At 41.2% G+C, this 22,264-nt stretch overlaps 1 protein-coding gene and 1 long non-coding RNA gene across 4 annotated transcripts in view; one reads left to right on the top strand and one right to left on the bottom strand.

Moving 5' to 3' along the window:
* The window catches only part of PCSK2 (proprotein convertase subtilisin/kexin type 2), a 258,591-nt gene that overhangs the window by 159,499 nt on the left and 76,828 nt on the right, over positions 1 to 22,264 (top strand). The window contains exon 6 of the mRNA XM_038571554.1: positions 20,973 to 21,049. Within this exon, the coding sequence (XP_038427482.1) occupies positions 20,973 to 21,049 (77 nt within the window). The remainder of the gene's footprint in view (positions 1 to 20,972; positions 21,050 to 22,264) is intronic.
* Positions 14,533 to 17,815, bottom strand: LOC111092047. Of its 3 annotated transcripts, none has more exons than XR_005377516.1 (3): positions 16,855 to 17,815; positions 15,380 to 15,616; positions 14,533 to 14,620 (listed from the first exon to the last, which is right to left on the bottom strand). It is a non-coding gene; the product is annotated as an uncharacterized LOC111092047 (long non-coding RNA). The 3 variants fall into 3 exon arrangements; XR_005377515.1 differs by having other exon boundaries at positions 14,539 to 15,044; XR_005377514.1 differs by having other exon boundaries at positions 14,539 to 14,986; positions 16,855 to 17,808.

Raw genomic sequence — 22,264 nt, 5'->3', positions numbered from 1 at the left:
ACCTACACTCTGGTTCCATTCAGATTAGCGGTTGACCAAGGAGGATGGAGATTAACTGAGAAGGGCTTTCCCAGAGATGGAAGCATCCTCCATCTCGACTGCCACGATGGTTACATGGGTGGACGTACCCATTGCCAAAACTCACCCAGCTGCACACTTCGCTGCACACTAATTCATCACAGATGAATTATACTTCAATTTTAAAATACAATTTTTAAAATAACCTATTTGCCAAAGAGCTATTTTAGAAATCGGTTACTACTGAGAATGCCCAGTGAATGTGGGAAGAGCAGGAATGGGAACTGCCTGTGTCCGGAAGATCTGCACTTTGGCTGCGCGGAGGAGAAGATAGATGCCCGCCCACCTCCCCAGATTGTCTCCAGCATCAAAGAAAGAAATAGATGCCGAGGCACTTGGAAACTCTCCAGGCTGCAAGGGGTATTGTTTAATCACGATTACTAAATCCTTAGAGCCCCATCACTCTTGCTTTTCTCCCATATTTGCATTTTTATATAGAAGGAAGCTTGTTCATCATAAAAAAGATTTAGACATTACAGAAGAGCAGATAAAATAAAAACTGCCAGTTCCCTTCTCTCCCCCCTCCTCTACAACCCCCATTCACTTCCCAATTTTAATGATGTGGCTGTTTTGTGTGAATCTTCCAGATCTTTTCTTTCCAAAACTGGAATCATACAGTGGATCACATTGTGCACTCTGCCTTGTTATGTAACAACATATTCTCTCCCATAGTATGAATACACCATAATTTATTCAACTAAGCCCCTAAAATTTGACTTTTCGATTCTCCCCCAATATTCTGCTTCTATTAACTATGGGATGAATATATTTCCTTGGCCATAGGTCTTTGAATTCTTGTGTGACTATCCCTTTAGGATAAATTCCTAGAGGTGAGCAGTTTATGCAATTTTAATTTTGACAAAGCTTCTCAAATTATTCTCTGAAAAGATTGAGTCAATTTACAGTCCTCCCAAAAGCATCACTTCTCCTTTTGATCTCATAGAAGGGAAAATAAAGGAAAGAGAATGTTGCAACGTTCAAAGACTCTCCAATGCCCTTGAAAAACAAAGGTAATGCTGAGGCCAACATGTCCCTATTTTCACTGCTGACTTGAAATTTCCATAATGAGGAAATAAAACACATGATTGAAAAAAAAACTGTTAAGCAATGGGATTAATGAAAGTTGAGAGCCTATGACTTGAACATTTGCTGGTTAATAGATTTAGGGATAGAAACAGTGTTGCATCAATTACAGTAATTAGCCAGAGATGAAGATGAATTGAAGGGAACCTCTCTTGCCAGCCAAGCCTCCATTTAAATGCTGAGTAATGAGCTGCTGTTGGGATGGGAAGGCAAGAGATGAGGATTGAGAAAAGGATGAAGCTCACATTCTCCAGGATGTGTGCCCTGTTCTCAGAAGCAGAGTTCCATCCTGCATCCACATCCCAGAGAAGCCCCATCTGGAAGAGCTCACCTTTCAAGAAATAGAACTCTTTTTAACACATTTTGGCTATATCCCCCCAAGGTATTTTTTTCTTCTTGAATGGAGCTAAACTCTTTCTGAACCCGAAAGAACATGACCCTGAAGGAAACTTAGCCTGTCGCTGTGATGAAATGCACAAACAGGAAAAACACCAAAGCCAGTGCTTCAGCATCTTGCTGACCAAGTCAGAGAGAATTCATGACCCACCCACTAGTCAATTTTGTTGAAAATAGGTCTTTAGAATAGGGGAAAAAAAGATTGGAGGGAAAAGGTAGTACATTCCAAAGCTATAACTATAAAACTTCACCAGGATAAGAGCACTTTACTTATTATCACATGCAATGGCTCTAGTCAGAAAGCCAATTGCTGGTTTTCCATTCACTTTTTTATTCTTTTTACAGAAAGTAAAATGTATTCTTTTTGGTGCAACGTTCTATGATGCTGACAAATGCATTAAATCACATAACCACCACCACAATCAAGAGACACAGAACATCCCCATCATGCCAAAAAACTTTACTCATGCTGCCCCTTGTGGTCAACTCCTCTGAAGCCCCCACCCTCCATCCCTTAAAACCACAGATCTATTTTCTGCCCTTATAGTTGTGCCTTTTCTAGAGAATGTCGTATACCTGGAATCCTAGCCTTTTCACCCTGGCTGTTGTCATGCATTTGTGATTCATCCATGTGGTTGTATATATTGATACTTGTTCCTTTTTCGTTGCCAGGTAGTATTCCATCATGTGTACATGTAACATGGTGTACCCATTCTCTAGTTGTGGGACATTTGGATGACCTCCAATTTGGGCAATTATAAATAAAGTCACCATATACATCCTCGTGCAGGTTTCTGTATGAAATTAAGATTTCTTTTTATCTTGGGATTGCCAGGTCATACGGTAACCCAACTACTATTTAATCTCCTTAGAGTACAAGAAGCCAAGAAACAATTCAGTTGCTGCTGGGGTTGAATTCTCTTCCCCATGAAACTGTTCTCAGTTATGCAGCATGTGTCTAGGAGTGAACAGGTTATGATCTGGTCTTGTCTGACCGCTTATTCCAGCTGTGTCATCAGCATGGAATAAGGAACTCAGGATGTGGATTCTGATGACTTCAGTCCAGTGACTCCAGAAAATCACTTGCCCGTGTGTAGGGCTGGCGGGGGGAGGACTTAAGTGAACCTAAACCAGGACACTCCATTTCCTTTCCTTTTCCTATGAATTTTTGTATCTTAAAAGTTTTGTAAAGATTTTTGAACAAATAGCAAGTAGATACTGGGATTTTTAACTGAAGGAAATAAATTTAAATAGAATTCTGAATATTTTTCCATTTGAAATTTTTTGAAAACATAGACAGTTGCCAAATTTGTTCATTAAATGTGACTTTATAATGTGATTATATTCCCAGAAAGCTAAAAAAAATCACAATTATACAATTCTTATTATATCCAAACTTTTACATATAAGTTTTGATGATTTGCCTTCAAAAAGAAAATATTTAAATTTTTTTCTTTTCTATCGCAACTGGACACAACTGAGTTAAATTCAATGAGTACTCAACTGAGGTTAAAGGTTTTCCATTTGCTACATACATAATGATTTCTATCTTGTTTCAATTGAATTAAGTGTGTAAGACCTCTATTTGTATATCTTGTGTCAGCTTATTTCATTTTTTCACTTTCCACTTGTTTTTCTAAAATAACAAGGGTAAAATGCAATTCAAATATGCAAATAATGCTACATACAACACCACCATAGCTAATCATAGTATAAATAACATAATATGACACCGGCACATAAACAAGGAGGTTTGGGGAAATCAACATTTAATGCACAAAAATACAACTAATGAAAAAGTGAATTTTAGAAGTTTGGAAACCCTTGGAAGCATACTTGTGTTGTTCTGCCCAATTTCAAAAACAAATGGTCTTATTTTAATAATTTAGTTAATATATAGAAAATGAGCAAGCTCCACCTTGTAACTCTCATAATATCAAATGATACTAAAATGAACAAATTATTTTAAACAATCATTTGTCTTGTAATTAGTTCATTCATTCATTGAACCTGCATTGACATCTGCTATGTCCATAGTGGCATCAAGCAAGACACAGTCCACATCCTTGAACCACTTACAATAAGGTGGAGGTGATGAAAAATGGAGGCAAGTATCGTGGACAGATATCTATCCAAAGCAGAGGGTCACAGAGGGAGGGATCTTCTTAAATGAGGCCATAGTTGAGCTGACTCAAGTTCTCTGGCTTTAGAGAAGAGAAAATCTGGATAAATGAAACAGCACAGAGGATAGGCACGGATGGAGCTGCTTGCATGGGAATGGAAGAACGTAACACTAGAGCCTAGAGCCATACACACCTTTCCTAGGGCTGCTGTAACAAATTATTGCAAACAGGGTTGCCTATAACAACAGGAATGTATTCTTTCGCAGTTCTAGAGGCCAAAAGTCCAAAATCAAGGTAATAGCATTGTTCTTCTGGAAACTCTGAGGGAGAATTGGTTCCATGCCCCTCTCCTGGTCTCTGGTGGTTGTGGGCAATGAATACCTTGGCTGATAGACCCATCATTCCAATCTCTGTCTCTATCTACAGCTGGCATTCTTCTAGTCTGTGTATCAATCCCTTCACATGGCATTCTTATAAAGACACCAGTCATCAGATTTAGGGTCCACTCTAATCGAGTATGGCCTCACTTGTTTACATCTGCAAAGGCTCTGTTTCCAAATAAGGTCACATTCACAGGAGATTTGGTCTTCCACACCAGGGCTATGACTTCACCATATCTTCTTGGCAGACACAGTTCAACTCACAATAAACAGGATTCCATGAACTACAGCCTACCCATTGCCTTTCCATAGTTGTTATCCATAAATAAGGTTTTATGGGAACACAGCCACATGCACTTGTTCACACATCTTTGATGTCCACTTTCGCACTACAAAAGCAGAAATAAGTCATTGTGACAGTGACCATATGGCCCACAAAGCCTAAAACATTGACCACCTGGCCCTTCCAGAAAAAATTTGGGGAGTCCTGAGCCAGAGAGAAATCAGTTGTTGGCTACCAGTGTTTATAGCTAAAAAAAAAAAAAAAAGCCTTACATTCAAATATGCCCAATTTCGTGTTCCCAGCTGGTAATGAATGGCTTCAAGGTGAAGCTAAGGAGTGAGAACTTGATACTGAAAATTCTACGGAATGTGGTCCAATGTTAACTGAAAGTGTGCAAATGCAAATAGGATGGAGAAGACACAAAAAGAAAGTGGTGTGGGCAGGGGATTTGCAGGCTGCAGTGAGATACATGGTGATGCATGAAGGAGGGAGTGGGAGAACATGTAGTAGAGAGCGGAAAAAGAGATATGGCTTCTGTGGCTGGGACAGAGTCACTGTTCTGGGTTATGAGAAGATCAAAAGGGAGATGCTAAGATGGAGCTGAAGGGGAGTCATTTGAGAGGGGGCAGAAAGCCATAGAATGGCAAGGCAAGGGGCAATGAGCATTCCTCATGGTTCTTAAAAATGCTAGGACTGGGCAGCCCGGGTGGCTCAGCGGTTTAGCACAACCTTCAGCCCAGGGCGTGACCCTGGAGACCCGGGATCGAGTCCCATGTTGGGCTCCCTGCCTGGAGCCTACTTCTCCCTCTGCCTGTGTCTCTGCCTCTCTCTCTCTCTCTCTCTCTCTCTCTCTCTCTCTCTGTCTCTCATGAATAAATAAACAAAATCTTTTAAAAAAATGCTAGGACTGATGATGGTAGCAGGGTGGCAAGGAGCACCATGAGGGGAGGGCATGTCATCCCCAAAAGGTCTGGAGCACTGTATTCCTTTCCCAAAAAAACAGTGTCCGTAATTCAACTGGTGCCACCCTTCACCCACCCCCACCCCCGTGCACAAAGAGATCGTGTGATTAATGTGGATTCTGGTGCTCCATCCTTGTAGCAACTTAATACGATGTGTGCACAGCCTCCAAATGAAGGCTGTAATCACTTTTCCATAGTTTATGAATTATGAAGTTGGGTTCTCATCACAAGTGCTGTCAAGTTTTTTTGGCTTCAAAACCAATTAAAATGATGAATAGCTGTGAAAGGAACCAGAAGTGCATTTAATCTTTCTCCAGAACAGTTGGGAATCAGTCCCTTCCTGTGTCACATTTCACATTAGCTGGGAACACGAAATTGGGCATATTCGAATGTAACGCTTTTTTTTTTTTTAGCTATAAACACTGGAGATATTTACAATGTGCCCTGTCTTCCTTTTTGCTTCTCTTCTAAGGTCATAACACTGTTTCCATCATCTCTTGTTAGCAAGATTAGCCTAAAAAGAATCACCAAAGCAGAGATTAGCTGTTTGGGAAAAAAGAAAAAGAAAGACAAGTGAAAAAATTGCCAAAAGATTTTGAGTTTGATTTATAATGGATGCAAAAATGAGTGACCACCAAAAGCCCTGAGAAACACCCTGCGCCTGACACACACACACACACACACACACACACACACAGAGACACCACACATATCTTGCTGCTATATCATGTATCTCAGGTATGAATGTTCCCACCCAATTTCAACGGTGCTGGAATAAGCAAGATTATCAGTCTTATCATTTTTCCCCACTTTTTATGGTCTGAAAGATCTACAGATACCATGCAATACAGAGAGAAGAGAAGGAGTCTGACTCAGAAGATCACATTTCTAGTACTAATTCAACCATTCTAACTGAAAAATCTTGAGTAAATCACATGACCTCCCTGAGCCTCAGCCTTCCCATCTATGAAATGGGGGTTACAATACTCAGTTCTCAAAATCACTGCGAGGCTCAACCGAAACGAATTTGTGTTGAATTATATGCATATGTGGCTTATACCTAAAACTTGTATCTGTATGTATAACAACAGACCTCTGTGTGATCACACCACCTCATTTGTGATGCTATGCTCTTGACAGGAAGTATAAACATTGTGTAAGATGTGCTTAAGACCGTCTCCAATACATAACATTTGAACAGAACAAGCCCTTTGATGAGGTGACTCAGTTATCAGTGAACTCTTTGCTATTTTTAGGGCTGAAAAATGAGAGGCAGGAGATAGTGACGTTGTATAATCAATCACACAGAGAGGGGCAAACCAGTGTCTCACTCTCCCAGGACATCTGAGCTCCTAGGTAATGGCCTTGGACCTCAGCAGCCATTCAAAGGCAAGCAGAGCCCTCATAGAGGACCCAAAGGAAGGGAAGCCGTGAGCAGCCATTCTACAACATTGCAGAACACCCAGGCAAAAGAGGGAAACACAAATCGACTTGCACCTCATTACCTTGACGACACAAATTTAGACCCTGGCTGCTACATGCTCTTCTGATTCCTTTTCCAAAACGATATCTCGATCTAGTCCTGCTGATTCGCAAGGTTGCTACCCAGGGTCTGAGAGCACACTCAGTCTTTGCGCAACTTGGAGAAGCAGGCTTGACTAGCCTGACGAGCAGGCTACTTCCAGCCCCTTCCACCTTCCCTCCCCGGTGAGGTGTGAGGTCCAAGGGCAGCTACTGTAAACTCGTCTGCCGGCCGCTTCCCTTCCGTCCTGGGTCCCAGGGTCCCAGAGGACATCCCTGCTGTCCCTGAATCATCGCTCTCCTCATCCTCTCATTAAGTCACCAAGACGAACTCGGACTGCCTTTCTTAAATCAATGTCTTGTCTTTTCCTTCAGCCTGAAATCAAGCCCTTGCCTTTGTGTCAGCCTCTCTTGAAGTGACAGATAATGAAGCAATCAAGGTTGGCCGTACTGCCACAAGCTGCTTTTGTACAGTTCACTCAGGGTTGACTTTGTCATTGTGAGGGCACAGGGACCCCTCGGTAGGGCCCTGGGGAAGGGGAGAAGCCAGTAGGTCTAGCACAGGGCCAGGAGGACTGACTGGTGCTAAGGGCAGGTGGTGCGCAGGGATCGGCTTTGAGAGGTGTCTATACTCAGGGGTCGACTTTGGGCTATGAGGCCACTCAATGAGTGCACGTGGCATCAGAGCACACTCTCAGTTGCCTCTGTGAACCCTCAGTTTTACTAAATCCAAATTATATCCTACTAGATCGTTAACTTCAGTTTGTCTATATCACTTGTTGGAATCCAGGAAACGCCCGTTGTTTCTTTTCAGAAAAGAGGCAGAGTATAAAACGAAGGCTGCCCTGGAATGTACACACATTTGAAAAGAAATAGCTTAACTCCTATCGCTGTTAAAGCAGCTTGGCATTTAGTTTTGTCTATAATTGGGTATATTTTTAAAGTTTTGACAGAGACTTTATTTTAAGCAGCAGGAAGCAAAAAATAATCCAAACCTTAATATTCATCAGAAATTATTTAACAGCAGGAAAGCCTTCACTTTGAACTTCCACTCTTTCTTACCGAATCAATCTCTGCAACACCTTTTGCCTGTCAGAAGTACAGAAAATGTAATAATATTGTGCATAGTAACTGCACATTTTATCTTGCTTTTTTGTTTTCCTTGGTTCATCAGGCCTCTCCTGCAGAATGTGATAACTCTATTCTCAGAACTTTCTCCATAGAAAGCACCTCACTCTAAGAGATGCCAAGAAGCTTCTAATGCTTCTAAAATACCACTCTTCAATCTCTACTCCTAGAGATTGAGTTCCTTGGCACCTTCCAATGTCCATTCTCTTCTGTTACACCAAATAATATTGGAAAGGGCACTATACTGAACTTAACGCATGCTAAAATGTGAATGGCTTATCAAATTCAGTTTCTTCCTGCCAGAGAATTTAGGTGGAAGGAGGAGGAGGGAAAGAGTCTGTGCACACATGAATCCCCTAGAGATCTGATTAAAATGCACATTCAGATTCAACCAGTCTGGGGTACAGCCTAAGATATCCCATTTCTAACAAGTTCTCAGGTGATGTCACAGGCCATACTGGACACAGCAAGGGAGCCAGAATATAAGCAATGAACAAAGGTGTTAACTCAGTGGTTCTACACCTTAACTCTACATCAGAATCACCAGCATAGGCTTTTAAAAAAAAAAAAAAAATACTGATGCCCAAGCCGGCCTCAGAACAATTAAACAGAATCCAGGGATCACTCAAGTATTCATACTTCTAGAAGTTCCCCAGGCAATTCTCTTGAGCAGCCTAAGTTGAGAAACGTAGTTAGCTGCTAACCAAAACTTTGTTGAAAACTCAGGGGTCAGTCCATAATTCATAAGTTTGCTCACCAGGGCTAAAGGTAAGTTACCCCAGCTAATGTGATCTTCCTCTCCAAAAATGACTTGGAGACTGGCAAAATGACTACAGGGCCTGGCAAACAATTGGTGCTGAAGATGTACTTGTTCAATGAAGAAAATAAGTAAACAATAGGCTGAAGGCATGAACAAAGGCCAAGATCCTACAGAATATAAAGAATTGAAGCTCTGACGTTGAAATGCCAAGTGACAAGATTGAGATTTGAGGACAGAAAGTCTTTTCCATGACTCCTTCAGATCCCCTGTGCAGATATTCATTTCTGATGACTCTGCCAGAAATACCACCATTGCTTTATCCCAAGGTCTGCCAAGCATGACCAGTCACAACACATCTGCATAGTTTTTGCTATGGTGCTATTATTTACCGAGCACATTTCCTTAAATTTCCTTTAGTTGACTCACTTCTTTAACATAAATGAATGTGTTTTCAAGGGAAACTATAAATCTCTATTTCAAACAGATAAACAACCAATATCCCTTGACATAAATGGAAGTAACTGTCAAAATAAATACAATGAAAACAACTCAAGCTGGATGTCCTGCCTGCCCATGCTTGCCTCTGTCAGATAAGGAGACGGACGACAAGGAATAGAGAGGTATTAAAGACATGGCGCACTTGATGGAGAGTTGTTGTTGGCATACTAAGAAGGATGGAGGAGTGCTTCAGAACAAGTCACAGTCTGATGTTACTGAAGGCACCACGGGCATGCATCTCATTGACCATTCTCAGCCAAAGATTTTCAAACTAAGAAACTGGAACCAGGGGTATTCAGTAGGTTAAGTTTCTGCCTTCAGCTCAGATCATGATCCCAGGGTTCTGGAATCAAAACTCACATCAGGGTCCCTGCTCAGTGGGGAGCCTGCTTCTCCCTCTCCCCCTGCCTGCCACTCCCCCGGCTTGTGCTCTCTCTCCCTATCAAATAAGTAAACTTGAAAGAAAAAGAAAGAAAGAAAGAAAGAAAGAAAGAAAGAAAGAAAGAAAGAAAGAAAGAAAGAAAGAAAGAAAGAAAGAAGAAAGAAAGAAAGAAAGAAAGAAAGAAAGAAAGAAAGAAAGAAAGAAAGAAAGAAAAGAAAGAAAGAAAGGAAGGAAGAAAAGAAAGAAAGAAAGGAAGGAAGGAAGGAAGGAAGGAAGGAAGGAAGGAAGGAAGGAAGGAAGGAAGGAAACCCCAGACAGTGCTAAAAATGCTCTGGAAAAAAAAAAGTATTTCCAAGATTTCCATTTTTTTTTTTTAAGATTTTATTTATTTATTCATAGACACAGAGAGAGAGGCAGAGAAGCAGGAGAGCCCAAGGTGGGACTTGATCCAGGGCCTCCAGGATCAGGCTCTGGACTGCAGGCGACGCTAAACTGCTGCGCCAACGGGGCTGCCCCCAAGATTTCCATTTCTGAGGACTCCACTCATCATTGCTGTTTGCCTCACATACGAACAAAAAGGCCTACTTTTTTTCTCAGAAAAGGTCCTACTTCTAAGAGGAATAACATGATCAACAGAGGAAAAGGAAGTAGCTAGAGACTTGCTGTCTAGGTTGCTGCCCCTAGAGCAGGAAAATGAGCTTTCTCTTTGAAGTCAAGTTTGCTGCCTGAGGCCTCAAAGACATCATACCTACCTTGGGTGAGAGAATTTACTAAACAAAACTATGCTGTTTAAAATATGAATGGATGTTGCAGAGGAAGAGATGTGCTTCCTGGCCATTTTAGTGAGGTATGTCCCAGGGTGAGAGTGAAATTATTGGCTCAATTTAGATCCTCGGACTTGGAGAGGATGACCCATTGACATTGTAGGGAGTAAATCCACTAAATTGTCCCTTTCTATTTGTTAGATATTTGTTTTTCTCTTTTAGACAATGCATGTACTAGTATGTGCTGGTTATGGTTCTTATGGAGAGCAGCAGGACTGCATGGTTAGGGGAGCAGCCTCTGGAGCCAGGCTGCCTGGTCTAAAGCCTTACTCTGTCTCTTTTCATCTGTGTGACCTTGGGCAAAATACTCAATGTCTCTGTACCTGGGTTTCCTTGCTCACAGAATGAGAGTGATAAGAGTATTGCCTACCATGTAAGGATATCATAAGGAGTAGCTGATCCATACAAAGCATCTAAAAGAGCCCCTTGCACAAAATAAGCATTCATTATCAGTTACTTGTTATTATATGGCAATATTTTTTTACACAGAATAAAAGGTTATGCCATGAAAATTATGTCTTCCTTCCACCCAGACCCCATGTCCCTCCATAGAGGCAAAGCACTAAATAAAAAAGGTTCTTGGGTATCTTTCCAGAAATACTGTATGCATTCACTACCGAGAATACCCTCTTCTGTGCAAATGGGAGCTCACAAGGCATTCTATTCTACACATTGCCTTTCTTACTTGACAATATTTTATAGAAATGAATTCATGGTAGGCTTGGTTCCTCATTCTTTGTGGAGGCTGCAGAGTTTTAAAAGCATCTTCAGGGGACCCCATCATTTATTTCCGTAGTCCCTGATGTTGGACACTTGAGCTACTTCTGCTCTTTCACATTTACAATCATGTTGCCATGAATACATTGAAAAGCAAGTATTTCATACATGTGCAAGTATAGTTTTAGGATAAATTAGTCAAAGTGGAACAGCTGGGTCAAAGAGTCTGTGTGTCCTTTATTTTGATAGATATTGCTAAATTTCTCTTCTGAGAAATTATACCAATTTGCACACCGACCACCCGGTACACAAGTGTCTCCCCCTCATTCTTAGAATAATGTTTTAAATTCATAAAACAGGGACTCCGGGGTGGCTCAATAGTTGAGCATCTGCCTTTGGCTCAGGGCATGATCCCGGGGTCCTGGGATTGAGTCCCACATCGGGCTCCCTGCATGGAGCCTGCTTCTCCCTCTGCCTGTGTCTCTGCCTCTGTGTGTGTGTGTGTGTTTCTCATGAATAAATAAATAAAATCTTTAAAAAAATAAATTCATAAAACAAAATATATAAGACAATCAAAGAAAGTAATTAGAGTGAAATGCAGTTTTCAGTGAGTAAAAACCCACATGTGTGGAATGGTAATAGGTATCATTCTTTCCTTACCCATTTAACAATAACATTTAGCGGCAGGTAGGAATGAGTAGATATTTCAGCCTATCAGCCAATATAATGCAATATGAAAGTCTGTGTTGGTGACCAGCTCACAGGTCCTGCTTATAATATGGTGGCTTAGAGTCATAATTGCAGGAACTGTTAAATCAGAGTTAGCAGCTAGCAGAAAATAAAGATGTAAATTCTTTCTGAACAAGTATGGGACCCTGTCATAGAAAGCAGCTCATGGAAACTAATTACATTGAGTGGCAGCTTCTCCTCAATGCATCAGGTCAGCCCCAGGAATTCACACTTTCAGGGCAGCTCTTAAAATTTACAGGTGGGAATCAGCTTCATCCAGCCTAATACAGGCTTCACTGCCCTTTTAAAATAACCAGACAAGTCAAAATGTGGACAGGCAGAGAGAACTCTACAGAGGCCATCCAGGTGTGTGGCTTTGACTGTTTCTCATCTGCTCCCCTATCACACAGGGTTTTGGAGAATATCCAATACAATGAGAGAATTTTAACTTCCATGGAAATGAAAAGACACGCGGCCTTAATTTAAGGCTCTGTGTTGATCATTGGGAACTCATAGTTCCCCCGCCCCTTATGTGTAGTGCTCAGAACCTCTCTCAGATCTGCCGAGAAGAGTGACCCTGAAAGCCACAGAAAGGGATGCTCAGCTTTGGAAGACAGAAGAACCCAGTGGTCCAGGACATGGCCTGGGGGCATGGTGATCCTTGCCCAGCCTGGCCATGATATTACCTCGTTCTCTTACCCCAAGAATACTCCCATGTCTAGAGAAGTTACTGGAATTGACAGGAACAAGAAGAAAGTGATGGTAGGAGGTGTCAAATCCACCATCAGAGAACACTCTGTCACTGGAAAAATGCACAACTCTGGCCATTTCAGGGGTATAAAAGAAAAGAGTTCAAACAATTTTCTGACTGCATCCTTTTTTTAAATTTTTGAGCATTAGAGAAATGTTAAATTTCATTAAGTTTTACAGCCAGACTTAATATAGACATAAATCCCTTTAATGTTGGTTTCAGTCAAAAGTGAGCTGAACATTATCGTTAAAGCAGTGCATGTGGGAGAATTATCTGAGGAAAATCAAAATAGGCACAGTTGGGAACATTCAGCCATGACCATCTTAGACACAAGTAGGCACAACAGCAAAATTTCTTAGACTCTAATGGACTGGGCTATTTTGCTGCTCAGTTTCCATACAGATGAGCTTTGTTCTGGGGCAATATGGTTATGGTTTGCAAGTCTATCTGGGGAAGCTCATTTCTCTCTCATTAGTCCATGAGTGCAGTACAATTTCAGCTAATACGGTTACATAGTTCCTAGCTGGGTTATTTGGTTAAATGCCTTCAGGGAAAGTAGCAGCCAGAATAAACGGACAAGTGAGATGGATGTACTCTCTTGTTCTGAGTACCTATAGCTGTTGGAATCTCATTGGCGATTAATCATATGCCACGCTGTACTCATAAAACTCCTATCGTTTGAGAAATTATTTAAGGTTAGTATTACTTGACATTTCACAGGGGACATCTTGTCTCCCTGGTACAATTTCTTTGAAGACAGTGCTTATATATGACTCTAACTAGAGAGATCTACTCCTTGCCATGGTTCATTGATGAAGCACTTACATGAATTTGTGTGAAATTGAAAAAAATACTCCCTACCAGTGGGTGAGTTGCAAAACAGCCCCCTTCCTCTGGGCAAACAAATGAGAAAAGGATGCCTGCCCCCCACCCCCACACCCAGGGCTGGCCAATTATTTTTCAAAGCCCCACCCCATGGCTTGTGGAGTCCAGTGCAGCCCTTAATTGCTCCCCTTGGTTACGCACCTTATGCAGAGTACAACCTGCACAACTGTCCAGGCAGCCCTGATTAAAGATACCACATTCCCAGTTTTGTAATCAAACCACAGAGGTTGCTCCTCAGTGCTCTGAACATATCTGTTCACTCACACAGCTGTGGCCCCCCATGTTAACTGTATTGACCTATTATGAAAGCTTGGTGCTATAAGAATGTCAATGCAGCATCACAGACATGAAAGATGGGCAAGGCCTTGTGCGGTAGATGCCATATGTACCTATATCACCTGGCGATTATCTCTGCATGCCAGAGGGCTATTCACTGCAAACACCGGCTGAGAGTGATGTTCTGACCACAGGGACACTTGTAGATGGAAAGACAAAGAGCTAGAAGGTTGCTGCCCCTAGAAGCAGCCCTCAACCAGTGATGGTCGGGGATGGTCGAAACAACAGTGGGGCTTCCCTGCCATCCCAGCTGGATGCTCTTTTCTGCCTCCACCAGGGCCCCTCTGGTTTCTGACCATAGTCATACCTGATGACCCACCTTGGGTCATCATGAAACCCAGGAGAGGTAAATGTCAAACTCTTAGCAATGATATGAGGCTAGTTTTATCAGCTTCCTTTTCAGCAGCTACAGCCCACCTAGAAGGAATGGGACGTGGGATAGGTATGTCTCAGAGCCAAGGGGGGGCCCTTGGAAAGGCAAGGATACTATACTGAGATACTATAATGTAGGCCTCAGTCTCTCAGAGAGCAGCCTGGAGACCCAAGAGGCCTAAGGTGACAGTGAAGGGTTGGGCAAACTCTTTCTATAAAAGGTAGGAAATATTTTAAGATTTGTGGGCTTCCATGACAACTGCTAAGGTCTACTATTAGAATGTGAAAGCAGCCATTGGAAACTAAACAGACGTGGTTGTATTCCAACAAAACTTTATTTACAAAAAGAGGTAGAGGGCCAGATGTGGCATGCACCATATTTTGTGACTCTTACTGTAGATCATCAAAGAAACTGAAGGACACAAAAGAAGAAGTAAGAGGTGAGAGAGTGGCCACGCTGTTTGGCAATGCACTTGCCAACTTACATCGATTCTTTCATTTTATCCTCACAGCAACCAAGTACTTTGAGTTTTATCATCTGCATTTTAAAGATGAGGAAACTATGGTTTCCAGAAAACAAGAAAATTGCCAAGACCAATCAGCCTAGGTGCAAAGCCAGATCTGCTTGATTTTTTTTATTTTTTTATTTTTTTTTTCGATCTGCTTGATTTGAAGGCCTCTCTCCTTCTCTCTACTCCAAGCTGATAGCTACAGACATATTCCTTGTGTACCATCCAGCAACAAAGTCCACGGGTCCCAGATGTATTAAATTCCAGATCTGGGGGTAAGAGTGGCAGTGCAAGAGTCAGGTTCAGTCTCAGGCATCTTAGAAGCTTCTATGAGAGTGTTAAAGCAAAAGGCATGGTTACCGCTGTGTTTACCACCAGCTTTCATGGTGAAACCAGCCCTGGGATCCAATGTGTGCCATTTGTCAGCCTGTCTGCACAAAGGCAGCACCTGAGATATAAGAAGTCCTAAGATTTCTTGAAAAGAAGTTAAGTTCCTGGCCTATTAGCTTAGTGTTCAGGCAGCCCATCTAATGGAAAAATGCACAGTACAAACAATAGCCAAAGTCAAAATTATTAAGGTTTCTTTCTATGGGCTAATCTAGTCTTAATTCCTAACTACCCATTCAAATACTCAGAAATTAGGCCTGAAAATTATTAAATACCAGAGAGGGTTTTTTTTCCTTCTGCACTCAAATCTTCTAGGAGAAGTGAGCCATCATCAGAAGTTTCTTCAAGAAATAACTTCCAGGGAAGCCCTGAGGTCAGTTTGGATTCAGTCCAGTCTTCTCACTTTCTTCACAATGGTACAATGATAATTCACCTTCTTCATGATGACTCTGAATCATCCTGATCCTGAATCATCGATGATTAAATTATGTTCACTAAACAGCTAGTATTTTCTAAAGCATGAAAATAGATTAGTGCACTTTCAAAAGAAGTCATAGAAGAATACGAACCAAAACAAGTGACTGACTTAGCCTGGGATGACCACAGCATTAAATTTACAGAGACACCACTTGTCCCTAAATGTCCATGTTAATCACTATTTTTAGAAAATTCCAGCATAACTCAAGGCCAGTTTAATTTATTCCTATACACAAATAATTTTATGGAAGGCAACATTGTATTTCAAATTCGTAAATGATTTGGTTTGGGCTATAAAAGTATAAACAGAATGCTTACAAGAAATTGCTCACTGCTCATTCTTGCTATAAGCCATTTGATTTTTAGTCAAAAAACCCATAGCAAAACAAGCACAACAGTTTGCCTTCCTTAATACTCAGTGTAGACTGTTATACAAGGAATTAAGCATTAGTTACCACATTAATTAAAAGACAACAAAACAGAGTTCGTAAGTCACCAACCATCTCAACATTCAAAGGTGAATTTGACCCCAGACAACACGTGGTCTTCCTTTTGTCAGAAAAGTGGTCTCAGAGTTCTGTGAATTCTTGACTGTCAGATCTGTGCAGTGCCTTCTCCAGCCCCTGCCCATCTCAGGGCAAGCCATTTTCTCCAGAACCAGTGTGGAGCCCAAAGCCCTCAGCCCAGACCACAGGTAATAATTATCAACCAGAGAAGTGAACCAGAATGAAAAGCTTGTGAACTGGGCAATCAGGCAGCAAACACACAGAAAATTCCAATTTTTCTTTTTTCTAATAGAATTTAACTTCTACCTGCCAACCTAATTGCGCTCATTCAAGGCAGAAATTTGATCTTGTTAACCCAGATGCTGCCTCCCACCCTCATGTCTGCAGGATTGTCCTCAAGCTTCAGAGGACCAGCACAGTATTAGGAAAGGGTGCCGAGGTGCTGGTGCTTAGATCTCACTGTTCGTACCCCTAGATTCCACTCTGCATCCCCATTCCCACTGGCCTTGGTTGTCAGTCCGTGTGGATCCTGCCTGAACCTCGGATCCTCAGTGTCCTGAACCCTAAAATTTCTAGGCCAGCTGTTCTGTCATGTTCTCACTAACCTCAGCCTCTCACAGAATATTCCCGCTGCCTGCTGCTCCACACTGACAGAGGAACACAGAGTACCCCCCCACCCCCAACTCCCTGAGATAAGACACCCCTGAGAGCCACTGCTGTTCTAAGATGAGCCCCAGACCTCTCCAAAGTTGAACATTCCAACATACCTCCAACCCACTCCAGAACACTGCTCAGAAGAAAAAGGTAGCCCTCCACGCCCCCTCTGGGAGCATCACAATGGCTACTCATTGAATTTTCCATTTGACTTGCCTTAGACAGGTGATTTTTCTTCCTTCTATGGAGAAACAAACCAGGCTTAGCAAATAGTCTTCAAATCTATTGTTTAGGTTTCAATTTCACCTTTGAAACCCAAAAGAAAAGGTATTAACTTGGATTTCTCTAGATAGTACATCCTCCAACTCTACCGAAGAATGCACTTGTCTTACAAATTCAGAGAAAGTTAGGGGTAACTGAACATAGTTACTATTTTGAAGTAATGTTCCTCAAAAGAACTGAAATCCAAACAGTTCAAGAAAAGTAAAAACAACAGCAAACCATGTCAAATCTGAGTGGGTCTCTCAGAGACAGGAAATATAGACCAGATCGAGAATTAAACTTTTTAAAAAGCCAACGAGAGTAGTTTGGGATCTAAGTGAAGAAGGGGGAGTAGATAATTTGAAGCCAATGATTATGGCCAGAGGAGACAGGAGGATATCCTCTCTGATGACCAGATATTAAAGGAAGACCTAGATTCTAGAATCTAGAATTGTTCAACACCAAAGACACAAGAACTGGTCCAAATTCTGAGTGGAATAGAGGAAGGAAGAAGATAAGGAATTGATTTTCAATGGGTGTGAAGTTTCTGCTATGCAAATGAGTAGGTTCTAGAGCTGTGTTGTGCAACACAGCCAACAATACAGTATTATGTATTTTAAACTGTGGTAAGGTTAAAGGTTAAAGGTGTTAATGGTTCTCACCAAGGCAAAATCAAAAATAACACACAGACACAAAAGAACACAAGGAAGTTTAGGGAGGTGATGAACATGTTTTTGCACCTTGGTTGTGGTGATATAACTATTATATGCATGTGCCCAAGCTTATTACATGCGAAGTATATCAATTATACCTCAATAAAGCCAAAAATTCTTTTTTTTTAATGTTTTTATTTTTATGATAGTCACACAGAGAGAGAGAGAGAGAGAGAGGCAGAGACATAGGCAGAGGGAGAAGCAAGCTCCATGCACCGGGAGCCCGACGTGGGATTCGATCCCGGGTCTCCAGGATCACACCCTGGGCCAAAGGCAGGCGCTAAACCGCTGCGCCACCCAGGGATCCCAAATTCTTAAATTAAAAAAATTTAACACAACACAGAAATAAATACAGTATGGATGAAACACCTAAATGTGAGGCAGCAAACCATCAAAATCCTAGAGGAAGGGGATCCCTTGGTGGCTCAGCGATTTAGTGCCTGCCTCCAGTCCAGGGCATGATCCTGGAGTCCCGGGATCGAGTCCCACATCGGGCTCCCTGCATGGAGCCTGCTTCTCCCTCTGCCTGTGTCTCTGCCCCTCCCCTTCCCTCTCTCTCACGTGTGCGCGCTCTCTCTCTCTCTGATGAATAAATAAATAAAATCTAAAAAAAAAAATCCTAGAGGAGAACATAGACAGTAACCTCATTGCCATCAGCTGTAGCAACTTCTTACTAGATATGTCCTCTCAGTCAAGGGAAATAAAAGCAAAAATCAACTATTGATATTTCATCAAGATAAAAAGATTCTGCACAGCAAAGGAAACAATAAAAAAAAACTAAAAGGCAACCTAAGAATGGAAGAAGATATTTGCAAATAACATATCTGATAAAGGGCTAGGATCCAAAATCCCTAAAGAACTTATCAAACTCAACACCCTCAAAAATGAATAATCCAGTCAAAAAATGGGTAGAAGACATGAATATACATTTCTCCAAAGAAGGTATCCAGAAAGCTAACAGACATATAAAAAGATGCTCAGGGGATCCCTGGGTGGCGCAGCGGTTTAGCGCCTGCCTTTGGCCCAGGGCGCGATCCTGGAGACCCGGGATCGAGTCCCTCATTGGGCTCCCGGTGCATGGAGCCTGCTTCTCCATGGAGCCTGCTTCTCCCTCTGCCTGTGTCTCTGCCTCTCTCTCTCTCTCTCTCTCTCACTGTGTGCCTATCATAAAAAAAAAAAAAAAAAGATGCTCAACATCATTCACCATCAGGGAACTACAAATCAAAACCACAATGAGATATCACCACACACTGGTCAGAATAGCTAAAATTAACAATTCAGGAAAACAGATGTTGGAGAGGGTGCAGTGGGAAGGGGAACACTCTTGCACTGTTGGTGGGAATGCAACCCAGTGCAGCCATTCTGGAAAACAGTACAGAAATCCCTCAAAAAGTTAAGAATAGAAATATCCTCTGATCCAGCAATCACACTACTAGAGATTTACCCAAAGGATACTAACATACTGATCCTAAGGAATACATGCACCCCAATGTCTATAGCAGAATTATCAACAATAGCCAAATTATGGAAAGAGTTCAAATGTCCATCAACAGATAAATGGATAAAGAAGATGTGGTATAGATATAATGAAATATTACTGAGCCACAAAAAGGAATAAAATCTTGCCATTTGCAACAACATGGATGGAGCTAGAGGGTATTATGCTGAGTGAAATAAGTCGGTCAGAGAAAGACAAATACCATATGATTTCACTCATATGTGGAATTTAGGAAACAAAACAGATGAACATAGGATACAGGGGGGAAAAAAGAAAGAGAAGCAAACCAAAAAAAGACTCTAAACTATAGAGAACAGAGGATTACTGAAGGGGAGGTGGGCAGGACAATGGGTTAAATGGGTGATGGGTATTAAGGGCATTTGTGATGAGCACTGGGTGTTGCATATAAGTGATGAATCACTAAATCTATAACTGAAACTAATAGGATACTGTATGTTAACTAATTAGAATTTAAATAAAAACTTGAAATTTTTTTTAGATTTCAGGGTAACACCACAAAAACAACATTTATTTAAATAAATTAGTATTATAATTCTGATTACTATAACTACTGGTGACTAATAGCCCTTTGTCATCCAACAAATAGAAACGCAAACTAACAGAATTCATTAACTTGCTCTTAAAAACATTATGCCACTAATACATCAGGTTTACAAACTGAAGTATTTTACCTCATGAAAGGGCACAATTCTTGAATATGTGTCAGGACCCATAAAATCAAGAAATGCCCACACTGGAATATATATCTAACCCAGTGCTTTCCAGTCCAGTGTATGCAATGGGCCAGGAAACTCTCTAGATCTTTACTGCAGAACTCAAAAACAAAGCAGAGAAGAATGGGATTCTCATTATCAGCATCCCCGGCAAGCAGAGAAGGCAGTGGGAAGGGATGAATTAGTCATCAAAAGATGGTGGATCATCTCCCATTGTGGACCAAAATGAAAGACCAACCAAAGACCTAAATGGAACCAATTTAAGTGGCTATGTAATTGATTTCTGGGGGGGAAAGACTCTCAATAGGAAAAATGGAGGTGTTGGATGTATAGAATTTAAACTTCTAACTGAATACTGTAGGGTGTAAGAGTACTCCCAGTTTGTGATTTTTATATTTATTTGTTTGATTATTTGATTGATGCCTGTCTCTCCAGCTAGGCTATAAGTTACATGAGGGCAGGGAAGTCACTACTGCATTCTCGTATTTGGAAAAGTCTCTGGCATATGTTAGATTCCTCCTGACATTTCTTGAGTGAATAAATGAGGTTGATATTGTGCTGATGTTAGGGCTTGGGCAGGGGTTAAACACACAAAAGTATAAAGGAAAAGCCTATGTCAGTCCGAAGCAGGGAACTAGAAGTGAGCCTTTTGCATAAAGCCAGAAAACTCCAGAGGTTGCCTCATTTATGACATAAGATCTCGAACATTCTGACCATCAACTTGAGTCTTGGATTCCAGGTGAACCTCATTTACCCACAGGTGGTAATTCAACTTAAAATGGAAACCATTCTGGAGAGCACAGGACTCAGGTTTGCCAGTTTTTTGAGGGCCTAAGGTAGGAAGGGATGAGAGAGGCTGGAAAGAGAATAAAGGAAGAACAGAGAGATCCAAGGATGCACCAGCTCTGTCACCATTTTGCGTGCACTCCACAGAGGGCCTATAAACATAAAACAGTTGACTTGCAGCATTTGCTCTTGCCTGTACATGGCTTAATTGACCTAATGAGACACTATGTGTTTTTCAGAATGCCGAGGCCAGCTATGACTTCAGCGGCAATGACCCCTACCCTTACCCTCGATACACAGATGACTGGTTCAACAGGTAAACTGGGCCTCGTGAGTTGTCTTTGACTTCAAACTTGGGGGTTTTATTTGACTCTGCTTTGTTTTTAAAGCTTAAACATCACCAGCAAAATAATCTGAGGGCTTCACTAAATTATATTGTGATTTTTTTTTCTCCTTTACAGATACATTCTCTAAATTCTTGGATTTTGTTAATATGGCAAGGTTCCTCTAGAGTTGTCTTTTGACTGTTTTGTTCTGTTGAATTGGGAGTTATTTGCCACTTTATTAAAGATAAAAGAAGGTAGAAATAATAAGAAATCCTTTTTAATCCACCACAAGATGATTTAAAACATGTTCATTTCACTTGATCTGTTGAAGAAAACTATTTTGCCCTTCTGCTCTATGTCCAAATGTTTTTGAAAAGCATTTCTGCTGTAACCTCATAAGAGCTCATGTAGTTCCTTTCAGCTAAGCATTAAGCAGTATTGGCAAATATTTGAAGTATTTTTTAAATTGAGGTACAATCGACATATAACATTATATTAATTTCAGGTATACAATATAGTGATTTGATATGTGCATATATTACAAAATGATCACTACAGTAAGTCTAGTTAGCACCCAACACCATACATAGTAACAAAAAATTTTTTTCTTGTGATGAGGACTTTTTTTTTTTTTTTAAGATTTTACTTATCTATTCATAGACACAGAGAGAGAGGCAGAGACACAGGCAGAGGGAGAAGCAGGCTCCATGCAGTGAGCCTGATGTGGGACTCCATCCCGGGTCTCCAGGATCCCCCCCCAGGCTGCAGGCGGCGCCAAACCACTGCACCACCGGGACTGCCCGTGATGAGGACTTTTAAGATCTAGTCTCTTAGCCACTTTCAAATGTGCAATGCAATATTATCCTTATAGGCTTAAAGTAGTGCTTGGCATCCTATCAGGTTAAACTACTCAATGGTCCATCCAAAGTTACGACTTTTCTTTAGCTTCTCTTGCTACTAAACATGCAAATATGCAGTCTCTTTAGTCTCTAAGTCAATTCTTGCCTCGTTGGTTGATTGCTTATAAGAAATATCAAAAAAATAAAGATGCGTGGCTTGCACCCTCAAAATCAACTAGTTTTTTTTTACTTTTAAAGATTTTATTTATTTATTCATAGAGACAGAGAGAGGCAGAGACACAGGCAGAGGGAGAAGCAGGCATCATACAGAGAGCCTGACATGGGACTCGATTCCGGGTCTCCAGG

The sequence above is a fragment of the Canis lupus genome, chromosome 24 (assembly GCF_011100685.1).
Source record: "Canis lupus familiaris isolate Mischka breed German Shepherd chromosome 24, alternate assembly UU_Cfam_GSD_1.0, whole genome shotgun sequence".
NCBI lineage: Eukaryota > Metazoa > Chordata > Mammalia > Carnivora > Canidae > Canis > Canis lupus.
This window is presented reverse-complemented; position numbering and strand designations above follow the sequence as displayed.